Below are 15,052 nucleotides of genomic sequence, written 5' to 3'. Positions count from 1 at the left end.
TCAACTTGCATCTGTGGAGAAGACAAGCTTTATCCCCTGGATATTATGTTTAGTGTCAATACTATGTTGTGCTAGACAAGACTTATGAGGTTTCATGTATTCGATATAATACTGATATTCCTTCATTCTTTTTTCCACAGAACGGCCTGTTTGTCCAAAGTATGTTTAATTACATTCACACAATATCTGGTAAACTAATGATAGAGGTGCCAGTTTGTCTTTTGTAAATGGCAACAAGAAATTTTGTTGATAGGAAAATATGTGGAAATAAGATGATGATACTTCAAAATTCTACCAATAGGTTCTAGGATGCCTGAAATATAAGGGATTGGAACTCTGCAGTCTGTTGAAGAATCCTGAGGTGTTGGAACATAGGAGTCAATTATCTCCTGGATTTGATTAGGGTTGTAACCATTAGATTCTATTAACTTTTTTCTAGTGAAAAGTTCTTGTTGTAAGCTTAAGGGGGAGGAGCACACTTTATGTGCTCTATTAATTAAAGATTTGATAACACCAATTTTTTGAGAGGATGAGCAAACTTTTGATGAATGCATCTGCCAGTAAAAGTAGGTTTTCGATAGACACCTGTTGATAAAGTACCAAAGGACATACGTGTAAGGAGGATGTCCAACATTGGTAAACTACTAGCCTTTTCTTTTTCCATGGTGAATGGAATGCGTGGGTGAAGGCTATTTATCTGTTGTAGGAATGTGGTAAGTTCCTCTTCAGCATGTGGCCAAATAGCAAAGACATCATCGACATAACAAAACCAAAGAGAGGGATGAGAACAAGGTGTCTTCCAGATGGTTCAAAAAAATAGTTTGCCAATGGTGGAGACAGAGGGCTTCAACTTGTTTGTAGATCTTGTTTTTCCAGTTGAAATATCCTGATAAAAGAACAAATTCAAAAATCTTTGCAATATCCAGAGGTTAATCATCATATAGTAAGTTGGCAGTGTCCGCTAACAGAATATTGGTAAAGAGGGAAACAATATCAAAACTGACTAACAAGTTAGACTCTTTGATTTGAACATCCTTGATTTGTTCAAGAAACTGTGTTGAATTTTTGATGAATGATCTGGAACGTCCAGTATGGGCAGTTAATGAACGTGTAAGTTAATGAAGTTAAAAATCAAAGATGTTTTTGGTATCTGGTATTTACCAGATACCATGTGAATGTAATTTAACATACTTTGGACAAACAGGCTGTTCTGTGGAAAAAAAAGAATGAAGGAACATCAGTATTATATTGAAGACATGAAACCTCATAAGGCTGGTCTAGCACAATATACATATTCACATTAAACATAATATCCAGTGAGATAAAGCTTGTCTTCTCACTGATGACAAGTTTAAATATGAATGCCTTTTCAAAGAAAGTTGCAAAGCTCTTTTACATCGGCCGAATTTGAATCAAAATGACTGTCTCTCTCTCTCTTCCAAAAGTTTGGGAGATTCTTATCTTATGTAACCATCAATGAAATAGTTTTTAAGAATTATTTAATATTAATTTATTAATAGTAATATTCTGGCACGCGGCAACAATTTTAATTGGTAATCCATCGACTGTTCTGTACTTTGCATTCCATTCCTTTAACTGTTTGTTCTACACTGATGATGTACTGATATTTTTAGTATGAAATATTTGTACCTTTAATTCATTAAAGTTTTTTACTGTTGGTTATATACATGTTAAGTTATTAATTTTAATTATGCCAGAGGTACTGTTGGATCCTACTTCGTCTTAATCTGTACCTTGGATCCGACATGTTATTTACTACGATGTTCTTAACCTAAAAATAGTTCCTAGTTGGTTTCTAATTCAAATATAGAGAAAATTTATATTTAAAGACTGCGCCACTCTATATCTGAATTAGTTCAAGAATTGAAGAAAAATCAACCCTCAACTATTTCTCCTTAATATATATACTGGCCGAGTATATTTGACTTACTTAATTTACCCGCTTTGGTTTGAATATTTTATGAATGGTGCAGTAAAAGAGATTCAGGCAAAATACAACTTTTGATTAACAAAAACAAACATTTAATATAAGCTATATAACACATACATAAATTCTACTTCTAATTTAAACAATAAAAACAAGTCAAACATTAAGCCAAGTCAATCACATTAGTTTAACCTTCCAAGCCTTCACACACACTTTCTCAGCTTCTGAGTTACAAAGTTCCTACACATATATAAATATAATAGAACTTCCTATCTAATCAGTTTTCACACACTTCTCAGTCATGCTATAAGTTCAAAATATCGCAGGCACTAATAGTTGAAAATATCTCTCTAACAATTCTTAACTTCAACTCTCAATCACGAAGAGTTTCCACAGTTGAGGTTAGGTTAAGTGTAGCATAATTAACACTCAATTCTTCAAGCATTGAAATAATACACTAAGATAGTCCTTACCGGAAATAGTTCCTAATACATCAAATACGTTGTGAGCAAACCTTTGGAACTTATTTATCTTACTTAATAAAAACACATCTACAAGACTTATCCACGGTTATACTTAAAGCACTATCAAACGCACTTCAGAATTCTAGACTTCAATTACAGGGTACTTCCACTATCGTTGTTACCACTCATAAACTAATTAAACACCGTGAGGTTCTTTTTAGGGCAAATCGGAAATAAGCCACAATTCTAGAATAGCCGGATTCATTCAGAATTCTTCCTTAAACATCCAGCTTTTTATTTTATCCGATTGTAGTATTAATTTCCTTTTCATTATTACTGCTGATTATACTTTCAGCTAACTATAAAGCTCGTTTCGTCCTTGCTCACTTATAAAAAAAATATCCACTCAGCTCCTACCCTTAAGAACCTTTTATTTACTTCTACTTCTCTAGTTTATCTCCTTGCTACCTTTTAGTTCCAAAATTCCGTTCCGACTCCATAACTACGTATATATTTTCTCTTCTTATTTCGCCCACGCTCTCCTTCACTCGCGCTTGTTTATTTCACACGTCTCTATGACAACCGATAAACGTAAACATTCTTGCGAATGTTACATTAGGCTATACAACTACATTGAGTTATTACATAACATTGAGCTTTCACAAAACAGGAATAATTAGAATATTTGCTTTTCAATAAATGCGTAGTTAAATTACAAATATAAGTTCTTACAATATTGACATAACAATAAATAAAATAGCTTAATAATATTTAATACAGAACCTCTTTATCATTAACACTTTCTTTTGATTAAATAATTAAAGCAGTTATATGATATCAATTATAATTTATGTTATTTACATTAAATAATATTTACAAATATAGTTCTTGTGACGGAAAATCATGTTGGATTCTGAATCAAATAACATTTATTCTAATTTCTACATAATCAGAATCCAACAGGTACCTTTAAAGATTAGACTTAATATCATGGTCTAGCCGCTATCCATGCAAAAAAGGGACTTTGCACTCTCTCTTGCTCACTTCCATTCACAGCTTCCAGGACCTTGTCCTTGCTACTTCTCATTGTTCTGCAAACAAAAGATTGTGTAATATTTGAGATAGAAAACAAAAATTTATATGAAAACTAGTTTTAAAATAATTTACATTTTTTAAAATGCATTCAAGATATAAGACAATTATGACACCTTATGTGCTCATTCTTAGACAAATATAGAAAAGATCTCCCAGTGTCACTGAAAACTAGTACTCTTTTGCCAAGGTTTAAATATCCCAATCATATTACTTTTTCAGCTGCTAGAGGACTGCTACGTATAGGTGGCCTTGGTAAAAAACTCCAGAAAAGATAGTTCTATTTTTTCCTTCATGGTCACACAGTGATCAGAATGGTATGAGCAGAGGAGTGAGGAGGAGGTTTTTTATATGGAGAGTAGTTGGTGAGTGGAATACATTGCCTGAGTGAGTTGTGAATGTAGGCACACTGAATCAGTTTAAAGCATGGTTGGATGACCATTGTGGACAATAGATGTACCTCTCAAAATGAATCTCTGACTCCATGGAGATTGAATGTTAATAATAATTATGGAAACAACTACCACTTCCTATCCTAGATGCACTGGTCACACGTCTTCCTTCAGGCAGTCTGTCCTTCACTGTTTACCACAAGCCTACATATACTAGCCGCTACATACATACTAGCTATATGATGTCTACTGTGAGGAAAGGATGTATGTGGAAATAAAAGGCTAGCGATTATAACAAGTTTAAGAAACAGCTTGGAGCTATAGCACAGAATGAAGGAATAAGTAGAAAAGAAAGAAATATAACAGCATGTTATATTTCTTTGATGTCATAACAACATCTGAATGTCAAAAGGCTGAATAAGATAGGTGTAAAATGCAAGGGGTGGTTAAGGGTCAAAGCTGTATAACTGAGAGGAGAATCCACATAGCCTTTAAAGGAATGCAAAGAACTGACAAGAGCTTCTGACCTAATGTCCAATCCTCACCTTCTCATGGTGCACCCTGTTAGGTATCTACCTGGATATTGAACGAATGAGGATGGGTGGCAATTTGGGATTTAGCCGACCAACCAATAATATAAACAACCCAATAAAAACAACATAACAGAATTTCATGTCAGATGGAGTGTCGTCCAGTTAAACAATGTCCCCATTGTTTTCGGCAGGGCGAACAGCGAAAAGTCAGCTACTGCAACAAATCCTAAAACACACCCCCAACTCAACATCATCAGAGTTAAACATTGGTACTATCAACATAAGAAGCCTGAATGGCAAAGAAATAGAGCTAGCTGATTAATCGGATAAGTACCAGATCTACATAATAGGAGTGACTGAAACCAAAAAGACAAAACTGGTGAGATCTTTCTGAGCAATAAATAGAAAATGTTATATTCAGGCAATGACAATCAAGGAAAAGAGAGAATAGCCATAGTATTCAACACTAAATATGAGGATAATCTGCTTGAATGGTAGACAATTTCAAGTAGAGTGATAAGTGCAAATATCAGAATGGGGAACTGGAAAATGAGACTTATTTGTGCCTATGGTCCCACAGAAGGTTCTACTAAAATAGAAGTGGAGGAATTTTTTGAGACTTTATAGAAAGCAACTGATACAATGAAAAATTGGTCCTTGTTGGGGATCTAAATAGCAGAAAATGAATGTCAGACATACAAAAATATTTGGGGGAAATTGGAGAAAAGAGCAAAGCTAATAATAATAGCAAATACCTGATGGATTTCTGCTCAGGACATGGACTGGTTATTACTGACACAATGTTCCAACATAAAAGTGTGCACAAATTCACATGGAGAGAAGGAAGGAAGGAATAAGAAAAGTCTCATTGACTATGTTATTGTTGATAGTGATGTCTTCTCCCTGTTCCAGAACACTGGAGTGTACAGAGGATTTGAAATTGGAAGTGATCACAATTTAGTCTTCAGCAGGATAAAATTGAATTTCATATTGAAAAGAAGAATATGTAAGAAAGTTTTAAAGCAAATAAAAGTTCAGCAGCTCTTGATGTGAACTGTAGACTAAAATACACAAACATTATTGAAGAAAAAATGAAAGACTTTGAGAACAGGAACCAAACCGTGGAGATTCACTGGCAAGCCCTGAAGAAAACATTGATTGATTCAGCCAGAGAGGCATGTGGTGAGGTTGCCTGCAAGGATAGACATGAAATCAGAACTCCATGGTGAACATAGGAAGTTAAAGAGCCAGTGAATGCAAAAGCAGAAAGCATATCAAAAGTTCCTTCCAAATAAGTCAGCTTGTGCTCTTAGAGAATACAGAGACAAGCATAAGAAAACTAAACACTATAAACCTGGCTAAACAAAATTCATGGTAAGACATAGAAAATTAATATCACAAAAGTGGCAAGATGTTCTGGAGGTTGTTGAAGAAGCTCAGAAATGGAGGAAAGAGTGCTGTAAAAGGAGTTAGAGATGATAAAGGTGACAAGAAAACTGGAAAAAAAAAGATATCCTTGATGTATGGAGTAATTCAAAAAATTGCTAAATGAGATAATCAGTGAGAGCACAGTGATAAAAAAACATGCAAGAGGCATGCAATCAGGAATTCCTATCCATTCTTGAAGTAGAAAAAGTCATCAAAAGCCTGAAATGTGGAATGGCAGCTGGTGGAGATTATATTTGACCAGAAATGCTCAAGTACGGAGGTATAAATGTCTTACAGTGGCAGCACTGCATAGTTCAGAAGGCCTGGACAGAGGGTCGATTTCCAGATGATTGGGAAAATATAAAAAGGGAAATTGAATGTAAGAATTACAGAGGTATTTATCTACTGTGTGTTCCTGGTAAGATTTATTCAAGTATACTTGAGAAACGGTTGAGAAGGATTGTGGAAGTTATTCAGGCCAAATAAGGCTGTGAGGATTTTCACTTTACAACAAATTGTTGAGAAATCATGGGAATATAACAAAGACCTGTATTTAAATTTTGTAGATCAGGAAAAGGCACATGACAAAGTGCCAAAAGAGAAGCTATTCAAAATGCTACAATTGTATGGTGTCAGTGGGGCATTATATCAAGCAATATTTAGTCTTTCTTTGTCTTGAAGGAAGTACAGGAAGATGGTTTAATGTTAAATCTGGTGTGAGACAAGGATGTACATTATCTATATGGATCACATTATGAAAGAAAGTGGTATTAAACCTGATATCAAAATTGGAAATGTTAATGTCAGCTCTTTGCTTTATGCAGATGATGTTATACTTCTAAATAAATCTGCTACAAGTCTGCATGATTCCCTGACTAAATTGAATAACTGTATAGATATTATTATGTAACACCTCCAGGGAGTGCAAAGACTCATCGAGGGAGGGCACCTACTCTACAACTCTCAACCAACTATAACTAACTGCAACTGCACCAACGCCATCTACTGCCTACCACCACCACTAGTAAGTGGTAGTGGTGGTAGGCGGTAGAGTAGTGGAGACGAAGAGTTGTGGAGTGGGTGCCCTCCCTGAATTAGTCTTTGGACTCCTTGGAGGTGCCACATAATAAAACAAAAAAAAGCTATAATAGATATGGTATGAAGGTCAGCAATAACAAGACAAAGACAATGAAAATAGGCAGAAGCATTGAAAATATCAACTGCATTGTGAATGGAGAACCTATAGAACAAGTAAAACATTTCAGCTACTTAGGCACGAGTTTTAGTGAAGATGTTAAATTAAATATGGAAATAGACAATAGAATCAACAAAGCTGGTATGGTAGGAAGTCAACTGAATAAATGAATTTATATGGAATAAGAGAGAAATTAGTCAAAACACTAAATTAGCTGTATACAAGACAGTGTGTTCAAACCAATTTTTACTTATGGATCTGAGAGCTGGGTTAGAAGTAAAACACTTGACCAAAGACTTGAGACCTTAGAGTCCTGCAAAAGATTAGGGGCATGAACAGATGGCATCAATGGCAATATCATATTAAAAACGAGGATATTAGGAAAGAACTTGATATTATTAGAATCCAGGAATATGTCAGCAGAGCTAATCTCAGGTGGTATTGTCACTTAAATGGTACTGTCACCAGAATGTGAGAGGAAAGATTAGCAAAGCAAGTGTTCTCTGCCAAGTTGGCAGGAAAAATACCCAGAGGAAGACCAAGTACAGTGATACCTCAGCTAATGAGTGACCCTGCTAATGAATTTTTCGGCTAACGAAGTTTTTTTTCGCTGTTTTTTTGGACTCGGCTAACAAATGTTTTAGTGGATGCGCATGCTAACATAAACGGTCGGGCCATTCCAGGAGCTTATCTTTTCCATCTGTATGTGTGTGTGTGACAAAGAAATTAGCTGACCATATCACATAGGGGAGACCCACCAACCCGACTGGGTTGTTTAAGTTCGAGACAGCGAGAAGTGAGACACCTCATACCAGTGTCAGTACGGTGCATGCTACGTGTGCACCGTACTGACACTGGGAAGAGTTTCAGAACTTCCTACTGGGAAGAGTTTCAGTCTTTGGCTACAAAGTGGCATCCCAACAAAGCTGAAATGAACAGACTTTGTGCCTTGGTTGAACACAAGTGCCTGAATCACTTTAAAAACATTCTGAAAAAATGTTTTTCATTCTACTTTCCATTCTCCTTCATCTAATTGGGTAACTGTTCATCTCAGCCTTTGGTGAGTTTTTGCCTTTTTATAGTGCGCTTTTTACTATTTTATAAAACTTATCTTTAAATAGTAGGCAGCATCCAGAACGAATTAAACGATTTTCTATAGAAACCTACGGGAAATCATGTTTTGGCTAATGAATGTGATTCCGGAACAATTTATCTTCGTTAGCCGAGGTATCACGGTATAGGGATTGATATGTGGTAAAAAGTGCTTTAGATGATTGAAATATAAGATCTGATAATGTTGGATGACAGGTAACAGATTCATTTGGAGGAAAATTGTAGATAGGAAGATAATAATGATGTAAATATTTCATGTAGTACTATCATATCCTGTATACCCCTTGAAAGTACATGTCAGGAATTTGATGATGATGAATAATGGTAAACCTTTTAGTAACTTAAATGTTTCTAACATATCCCCTCTTCTCCACCTATCAACCAACCTCTGCAATCCACAAGCTCTCAATATATCAATGTAGGGAACATTTTTACATCACTCACCAACTTAGTCACTCTCCTCTGAACCATCTCCACAATCTCCTCATCTCCAAAGGATCCAGGTGACCAGACCTGAGCATGGCTATCCAAATGTGGAAGTATCAACGCCTTATAAAGGGGAATAATAACCTCTTTATCTCTGGATGTTAGTGTATTCCTCAATTACCAAGTAATCCTATGTGCAATCTTGGACACATTAGCAACGAGTCCCCTGAACTTCATCTCCCTATTCACCAACACCCCTAAGTCCCTAGCCTCATCAACGTTCCATCAATGTTGTACACAGCTGGTAATCTTTTTGTCCCAAAATGCATAACTTTACACTTTTCCACATTGAACTGACATCCATTACCTTTTGCAAGCTTATTTAAATCATACTGCAAACTTTCAACATCAGCTGGATTTTTTATTGCACTACCCAACTTTGCATCATCAGCAAACAACTGAATATCTCCCTTTAAGCCATTTCCTATATCATTTATGTACAAATTAAACAACGATGGCCCAAGCACAGAGTCCTGAGGCACACCACTCACCTGCCTCATCCTGGACTCTGCTCTTCATACACCATCTTCTGGTATCTCTACCTGAGCCATTCTCCTATTCATATCACCAGTTTAGTATCAATCCCCATCTGCTCCAATTTGCGCAACAGTATTCCATGGGTTATCCTGTCAAAAGCCTTAGCAAAATCCAGAAGTACTACAATGTAGCCATTTCCTGTGTTCAACTCAGATGTCATTCTATTATAAAAAGTTAAATCATATCCTGATCCACCCATTCTTGAATTTTGTCTTTAACCAACTTTTCCAATACTTACCCATACTCCCGAGATGGTGATTTGGTCTGTAATTAGCTATCGCAGTTTTAGAGCCACCTTTATGCAAAGGAACTTCTTTTCACTCTCTAGAGACCATACCAGAGTTCAAACTTAAGTTAAATAACCAAGTAAGAGGTGTTGACAATTCTTTGCACATTCACGCAACACCTGAGCTGATATTCCATCTAAATCTACAGCAGTGTTTGCATTTAAATTTTGCAATATACTAAGTACCTCTGATTTCTTAACTTCAATTCTCACATTAGCTATTGCTACAGGTACAGAGATATCCTCACTTGGGTGATAGACTTTTGAAAAATGATCACTCAGTAATTCTACTATTACATCTGAATTGGTCACCTCAATACCATCAGCACCCATAAAAGTTATCCTTCCAAAGTCATTCTTCCTTTTACTTGCTACATAGTGGAAGAACTCTTTGGGATTACCCTTGATCTCCTTGGCTAAGGTCTTCTCATAATCTGATTTAACTTTTCTTACTATGCTGGTAACCTTCCTAGCTTGAGCCTTGTATTGCTCATGGGTGTATTGATTGCCTTTCTCCTTGTAAATTCTCCATAACGTTTTATTTTTTTGCAGATCAAGCTTGATACTATTACTCATCCATCTAACGTCTACCTTGTTCGTCTTCCTGACCATGGGGACACATTCTGATATTGCCTTCCTCAGTTACCCACTGATTTTATCCCATGCACTGCTAACATCTTTCCCCTGCAATAAGTTCTGCCATGGGACAGCTGCAAGCTCACTCCGAAGCTTGTTATAATTGCCTAACCTGTAGTTCCCTATATACCCCTTCTTAAGAGAGAAATCCACAAATTTTGCAACCTCCCAAGTCAATACCACATGATCGCTCTCACCAATTGGAGGTAACGAAGACACCTTACTTATTCATATATCCTCTGAACCAATGATGAGGTCCAACTCTCACACCACGTGTTTCCTTCAGTTATGTGCTGTTTCAAGTAATTATCTCGTAGAAGATGGATGAATTCCATTTCCTTTTTGCCACGTGATATTTCCTCTTTCCAATTGATATCACCATGATTAAAATTCTCCATAATAATCACTAACCCTGCACTAATTTGCTGATGCATGAATTCAATACCCCCCCCCCCCTGTACCCCCTGGAATATAGCAGCAGCAACCAACTGTATATTTGGTTGATACTACTTTCTTTGGCTGCAACTCAATAGCTATCATCAACAGTACTCTCCCCCCCTCCCGTTCTATCTTCTCTATCCTCCCTGAAAATACTGTACCCATCACATTCAATTCCAGTGACCACATCCTCTGCTGACAGCTAAGTTTCACTAATTCCTACAACGTTTTGATGAGATTGCACTGCCTAATGGTAAAAATTCTTCCCTCTTATTTTGAATGCTTCTTGCATTAGTATATTGTAAAAACCCTACAGTAATTTTTGTCTCAATCATATTGTCCCTTTCCTGCCTGTCAACCAATTTCTGTAACCCACAAATCTTCAACCTGTTCTCTTAAGGTTCATTTCCATAGACCTGCTACCATCTTAGTCACTCACATGTGGATTATCTTCACCTCTTCCTGTCAAGAAACCCAGGTGACCAGATCTGCACACAGTAGTCAAGTTGGGGTCTTATCAAAGTTCCATAAAGAGGAATAATAACGTCCATGTCCCAGTGAGCTGCTTTAGGCACTTTTACTATGTGCTCTCTAAAACTTCAACTCCCAAACATTTTGGCTTCATCAATTTCCTGTAGTACAGAGCTGGTAATCTTTTGAACCTCAAAATGCATAACCTTACATTTTGCCACATTAAACTGACATCAATTCTCCTTTGCTCAGACTAACAGTCTATCCAAATCATCCTACAAAATTTTAACCGTCTTATCTTATATAAAAAGTGAAGTTATTAAAAATGCAACCTACAGAACTACTTTATATACAGTCTACATCAAGAAGTAAATACAGAGGAGTAACACCGTGGCCTCCCTCGATGAGTCTAAGGACTCCTTGGGGTTGCCTGTGATGATGATGATAATAATCGCTGTGCAGTGATTTATGAAAGGATAATGGCAATAAAATAAGAATAAGGGATAAAATAGAGGAATATTTAATAGAAGCGCAGCTTGGTTTTTAAAAAAAGGAGATTAATTGATTTCATTTTTACTATAAAGGAAATGGTGTGATAATGGGAATTTGTGAAAGACTTAGTTGGGTTCAATGGGGAAAGAAATTCTAAGAAAGTTTGTAAAAGACAGGTTTAGTTCCAATGAATATGTTAAAGGCAAAAACTGTGTAAAGACTTACTTTAATAATTTCAAAGATATCAGTTACCTCTCCACAGAATAAACTATTTTATTCTCTTACTAAGTAAGATTCCCAGTTCTTGACATCTTTATATTTGCTTCAAGATTAGAGCAATAGCACTTTGTTGTTTAGTGAGCAATGTTCTCCAAAAATCTGTCCATCTTATTTCATTTAGTCTCATCAATTCCATCTTATTCCATAAAAATCAGATTCTTATATTGCTGGTCCTAGAGCCATTGTCAAGTGTGGTATAAGCTTGTTTTGCAATTTTAGTAATCATGTGATTTTTTTTTTTTTTTTAGGGAAGGGGAGGGAAAAAAGTGAATAGCTTACAGTACTCAAAAGGAGAAAGATTGCCTCCTGCACCCTTTGCAGTGGTAATCAAGATCTTTTTTTTCTTTTTATTGTATACATTAAATACTTAGATATAGACTGGTAGATGATTTTTATTTGATGTATCCACATATCAAATATATACCACACAATCTTACCTGCAACTTCAAGTTACATTAGGAGAGCATACAGACAACAAATGTGGCAACAAAGCAAATGCAGCTTTATTCCAAACAACTAATTTTCAAATAATAAACTTCACTATTAAGCCAAATACAATAAAGATAAGGGACTGATTTCTTGATATGATAGTATCATACAAGTTTACAATATATAATGGTTTTTCATTGGCAGGGTGTTAAGCCATATTCTTCGTATCAAGCTACTGGTTTCAGACTGCTGCTTCATCTCAGCAAAGGTCACTATGCACAGAGTGATATCTACTGGGCTCATGCTGCTCTAAGCAAAGAAGAAAGAGCTGATGTTGCAATGGTTACTGATAGGTAAAAGCTTGCTTTTTTAAAATATTTTATGCTATATCATTTTATCTTGCAAATTCTTCAGAATTTATTTTTTATTTATTTATTTTTTTTTTTTTGATAAGGAGTTTCTGAACCCAAAACTTGTCATGACTAAGTCAACATTTTGAATTTTTACTCCAATTTTAAATTTTAAATATTTTCATATATAACATTGATATATGAAATATTATATATTCATATATTTCAAGGGCTATATATGAAATACATCTGTTGGAGCATAGCACCAGGAAAATCTCTTTGACACTGACCATAATCTTCAATCTTATAAGAGAATTATAAAGATATTGAAAACTAAAAAAAAATTCAATAAATAATAATTCAAAAATATTCCTCAAATTGATGTATCATTAAGGATTTTACATACTTATCACTAACTTCCCATCAGCAATTTTTTTCAAAGTATTCTTATATTTCAGTCTTCTAAGGCAGTGCTTCCCAAACTATGGGGCACGGCCCCCCTTGGGGCCATAGGTTTTGTTGAGGGGGGGGGCGTGAAATAATGAAAACAAATTTAAAACAAAGTAGATTTTTTTATTTTAAAAGAAACGTATTTAATTTTTATTTCTTTTTTGTTATTTTTTATATTTTAATGGAAAAATTCACACATTGGTGTTGGTTCACTTTGCTTCCTGCGTATTTCGGCGCTTAATGAATATTAGTAAATATTGCTTATTCATATGTTTCATTTCAAAGAAGTGGTTAATTGAATTTACTTTGAATGCTCTCCAGGGAAGCTCCAAATCTTCCTGTCCCTTTCATCACGTGTTCGTAATCAGGGACTGTTGATATTGACTTTATATACATATCAAAACTCGTTTTATATTATCACTGTCATCCGAGCTAGTTTTCTGTTACCAATAAGTTTCGCATATACTTCACACATGAAAAAAAGCTTAAACAAGTTCATGTGGGGAGATAGTAACTCGCTTGCAGTGGTAAACAGCACGCCCTCCCTAACAGCCACTATACTGCAGAGGCAATAAAAACAAGTACTTTTATTATGCCAGTGAATAAGGTATGAGGAGTCTATGTAATATATTTCTCAACAAATAGTGCAATTAGAGACAACTGGGATAAAAATACACTAATTAATGAATCACATGTCCCCTCATACAGAAACTATGCTGTATAGACTGAAACAAAACCATATGTTGCATGGGCAAACACAGTATCTAACTAAAAACTATTGTTATTAATTAGATGTATGTGAGTTCGATTTCCCAAGGCAGCAATAAAATTCAACCGAACGAACGTGTTAAAATTCGTAAAAGTGTTAAAACTAAGTAATATATATATAATGAATGTTATGGCAATTTCACATATGGAATTCTGTTGAAGAGAGAGTTAGCATTTCAACTCAATTGTCAGCTATGCTTTTTATCTTTCGGTTGCGCGATCTTTTGTTAATACCACACCAATCATATGCACGTTTTAATAACCTGCCTTTGCTATCTGTTTCGAGTTAGGCTTAATTACCGTAAAGGGAGAAAAGTCACAAAAGAGAAAAATGTTCCTGGTCTGGAGATTCCCTTATTCAGGTAATATTCACTAATTTCATGTTATCAGTCTGTGGTGTGCCAGTATCGGTAAGTGGTGATATTATTTGATCTATTCTACGTTAAAAATTTTAACCCTGAGATGGATAAGTGGCTGATAAAAAATTTTAAAAAATTCCCGCGAACAATCAGAAGCAGAAACAGACTCAAAAAAAAGGACAGTATTTCATATTTTACGAGAATAGCCCGCATCGTCTTCAGAACCAAACGGTAAGTTGCAAAAAATGTAATATATGTTTGATTTTTGCAATATTCGATGTGTATGTTTTGTATTGAATATAAATACAATAGATATTATAATAATATCTCTCTCTATTACGATTTTTTTTCGAGGGGGGCCATGAAATATTTTAATTTTTGCAAAGGGGGCCCTGACATCCAGAAGCTTGGGAAGCACTGTTCTAAGGGATATGTCTAACTGTATCCTCTCCATACAAGCCTTCCAGGGATTATTATTTTTATTTCCTGATCTCCCACGATGAGCCACAACACTCATCATGAGAAGTCAACACAAAGTCTATCATACCATTCCTTAAAACTCATCCACTGTCTACATGTTCACCACCCTCTCTGGCAATGCATTCTATGCTCTTACCACTCTCCATGTAAAAATCTTACTTCTTATTCTTTTCCTCACCACTTCCTTTTGCAACTTCAGGGCTGTCCTCTTGCCCTTGCTCTTTCCCGTCATTCTACCATATGAAAAATCTTCTCATTGTTAACATGACAATAACCCTTCCCTTTTGTCTTCTTTCTGCCAAACTCTGCAGTATGCATGCCCTCAATTTATCCTCATAATCAATATGGTACAAGTCCTGACATCGTTTTTGTTATCTGTCTCTGCTCTTCTTCATAGTTCCTTCATCCACTTCAAATCCCAGTGCA

General features: G+C 35.5%; 1 protein-coding gene across 10 annotated transcripts in view; it reads left to right on the top strand.

The window, feature by feature from the left end:
* The window catches only part of LOC150104358 (intermembrane lipid transfer protein VPS13A-like), a 2,072,875-nt gene that overhangs the window by 2,002,991 nt on the left and 54,832 nt on the right, over positions 1-15,052 (top strand). For all 10 annotated transcript variants that reach the window (XM_090396324.1, XM_090396319.1, XM_090396320.1 and 7 more), the window contains one exon: positions 12,424-12,572. In XM_090396324.1, coding sequence (XP_090252450.1) covers positions 12,424-12,572 — 149 coding nt within the window. The remainder of the gene's footprint in view (positions 1-12,423; positions 12,573-15,052) is intronic.

Source organism: Typopeltis vanoorti, chromosome 8, assembly GCF_054136105.1.
Source record: "Typopeltis vanoorti isolate ZY-2024b chromosome 8, IOZ_Tvanoo_1.0, whole genome shotgun sequence".
Taxonomy (NCBI): Eukaryota; Metazoa; Arthropoda; class Arachnida; order Uropygi; family Thelyphonidae; genus Typopeltis; species Typopeltis vanoorti.
This window is presented reverse-complemented; position numbering and strand designations above follow the sequence as displayed.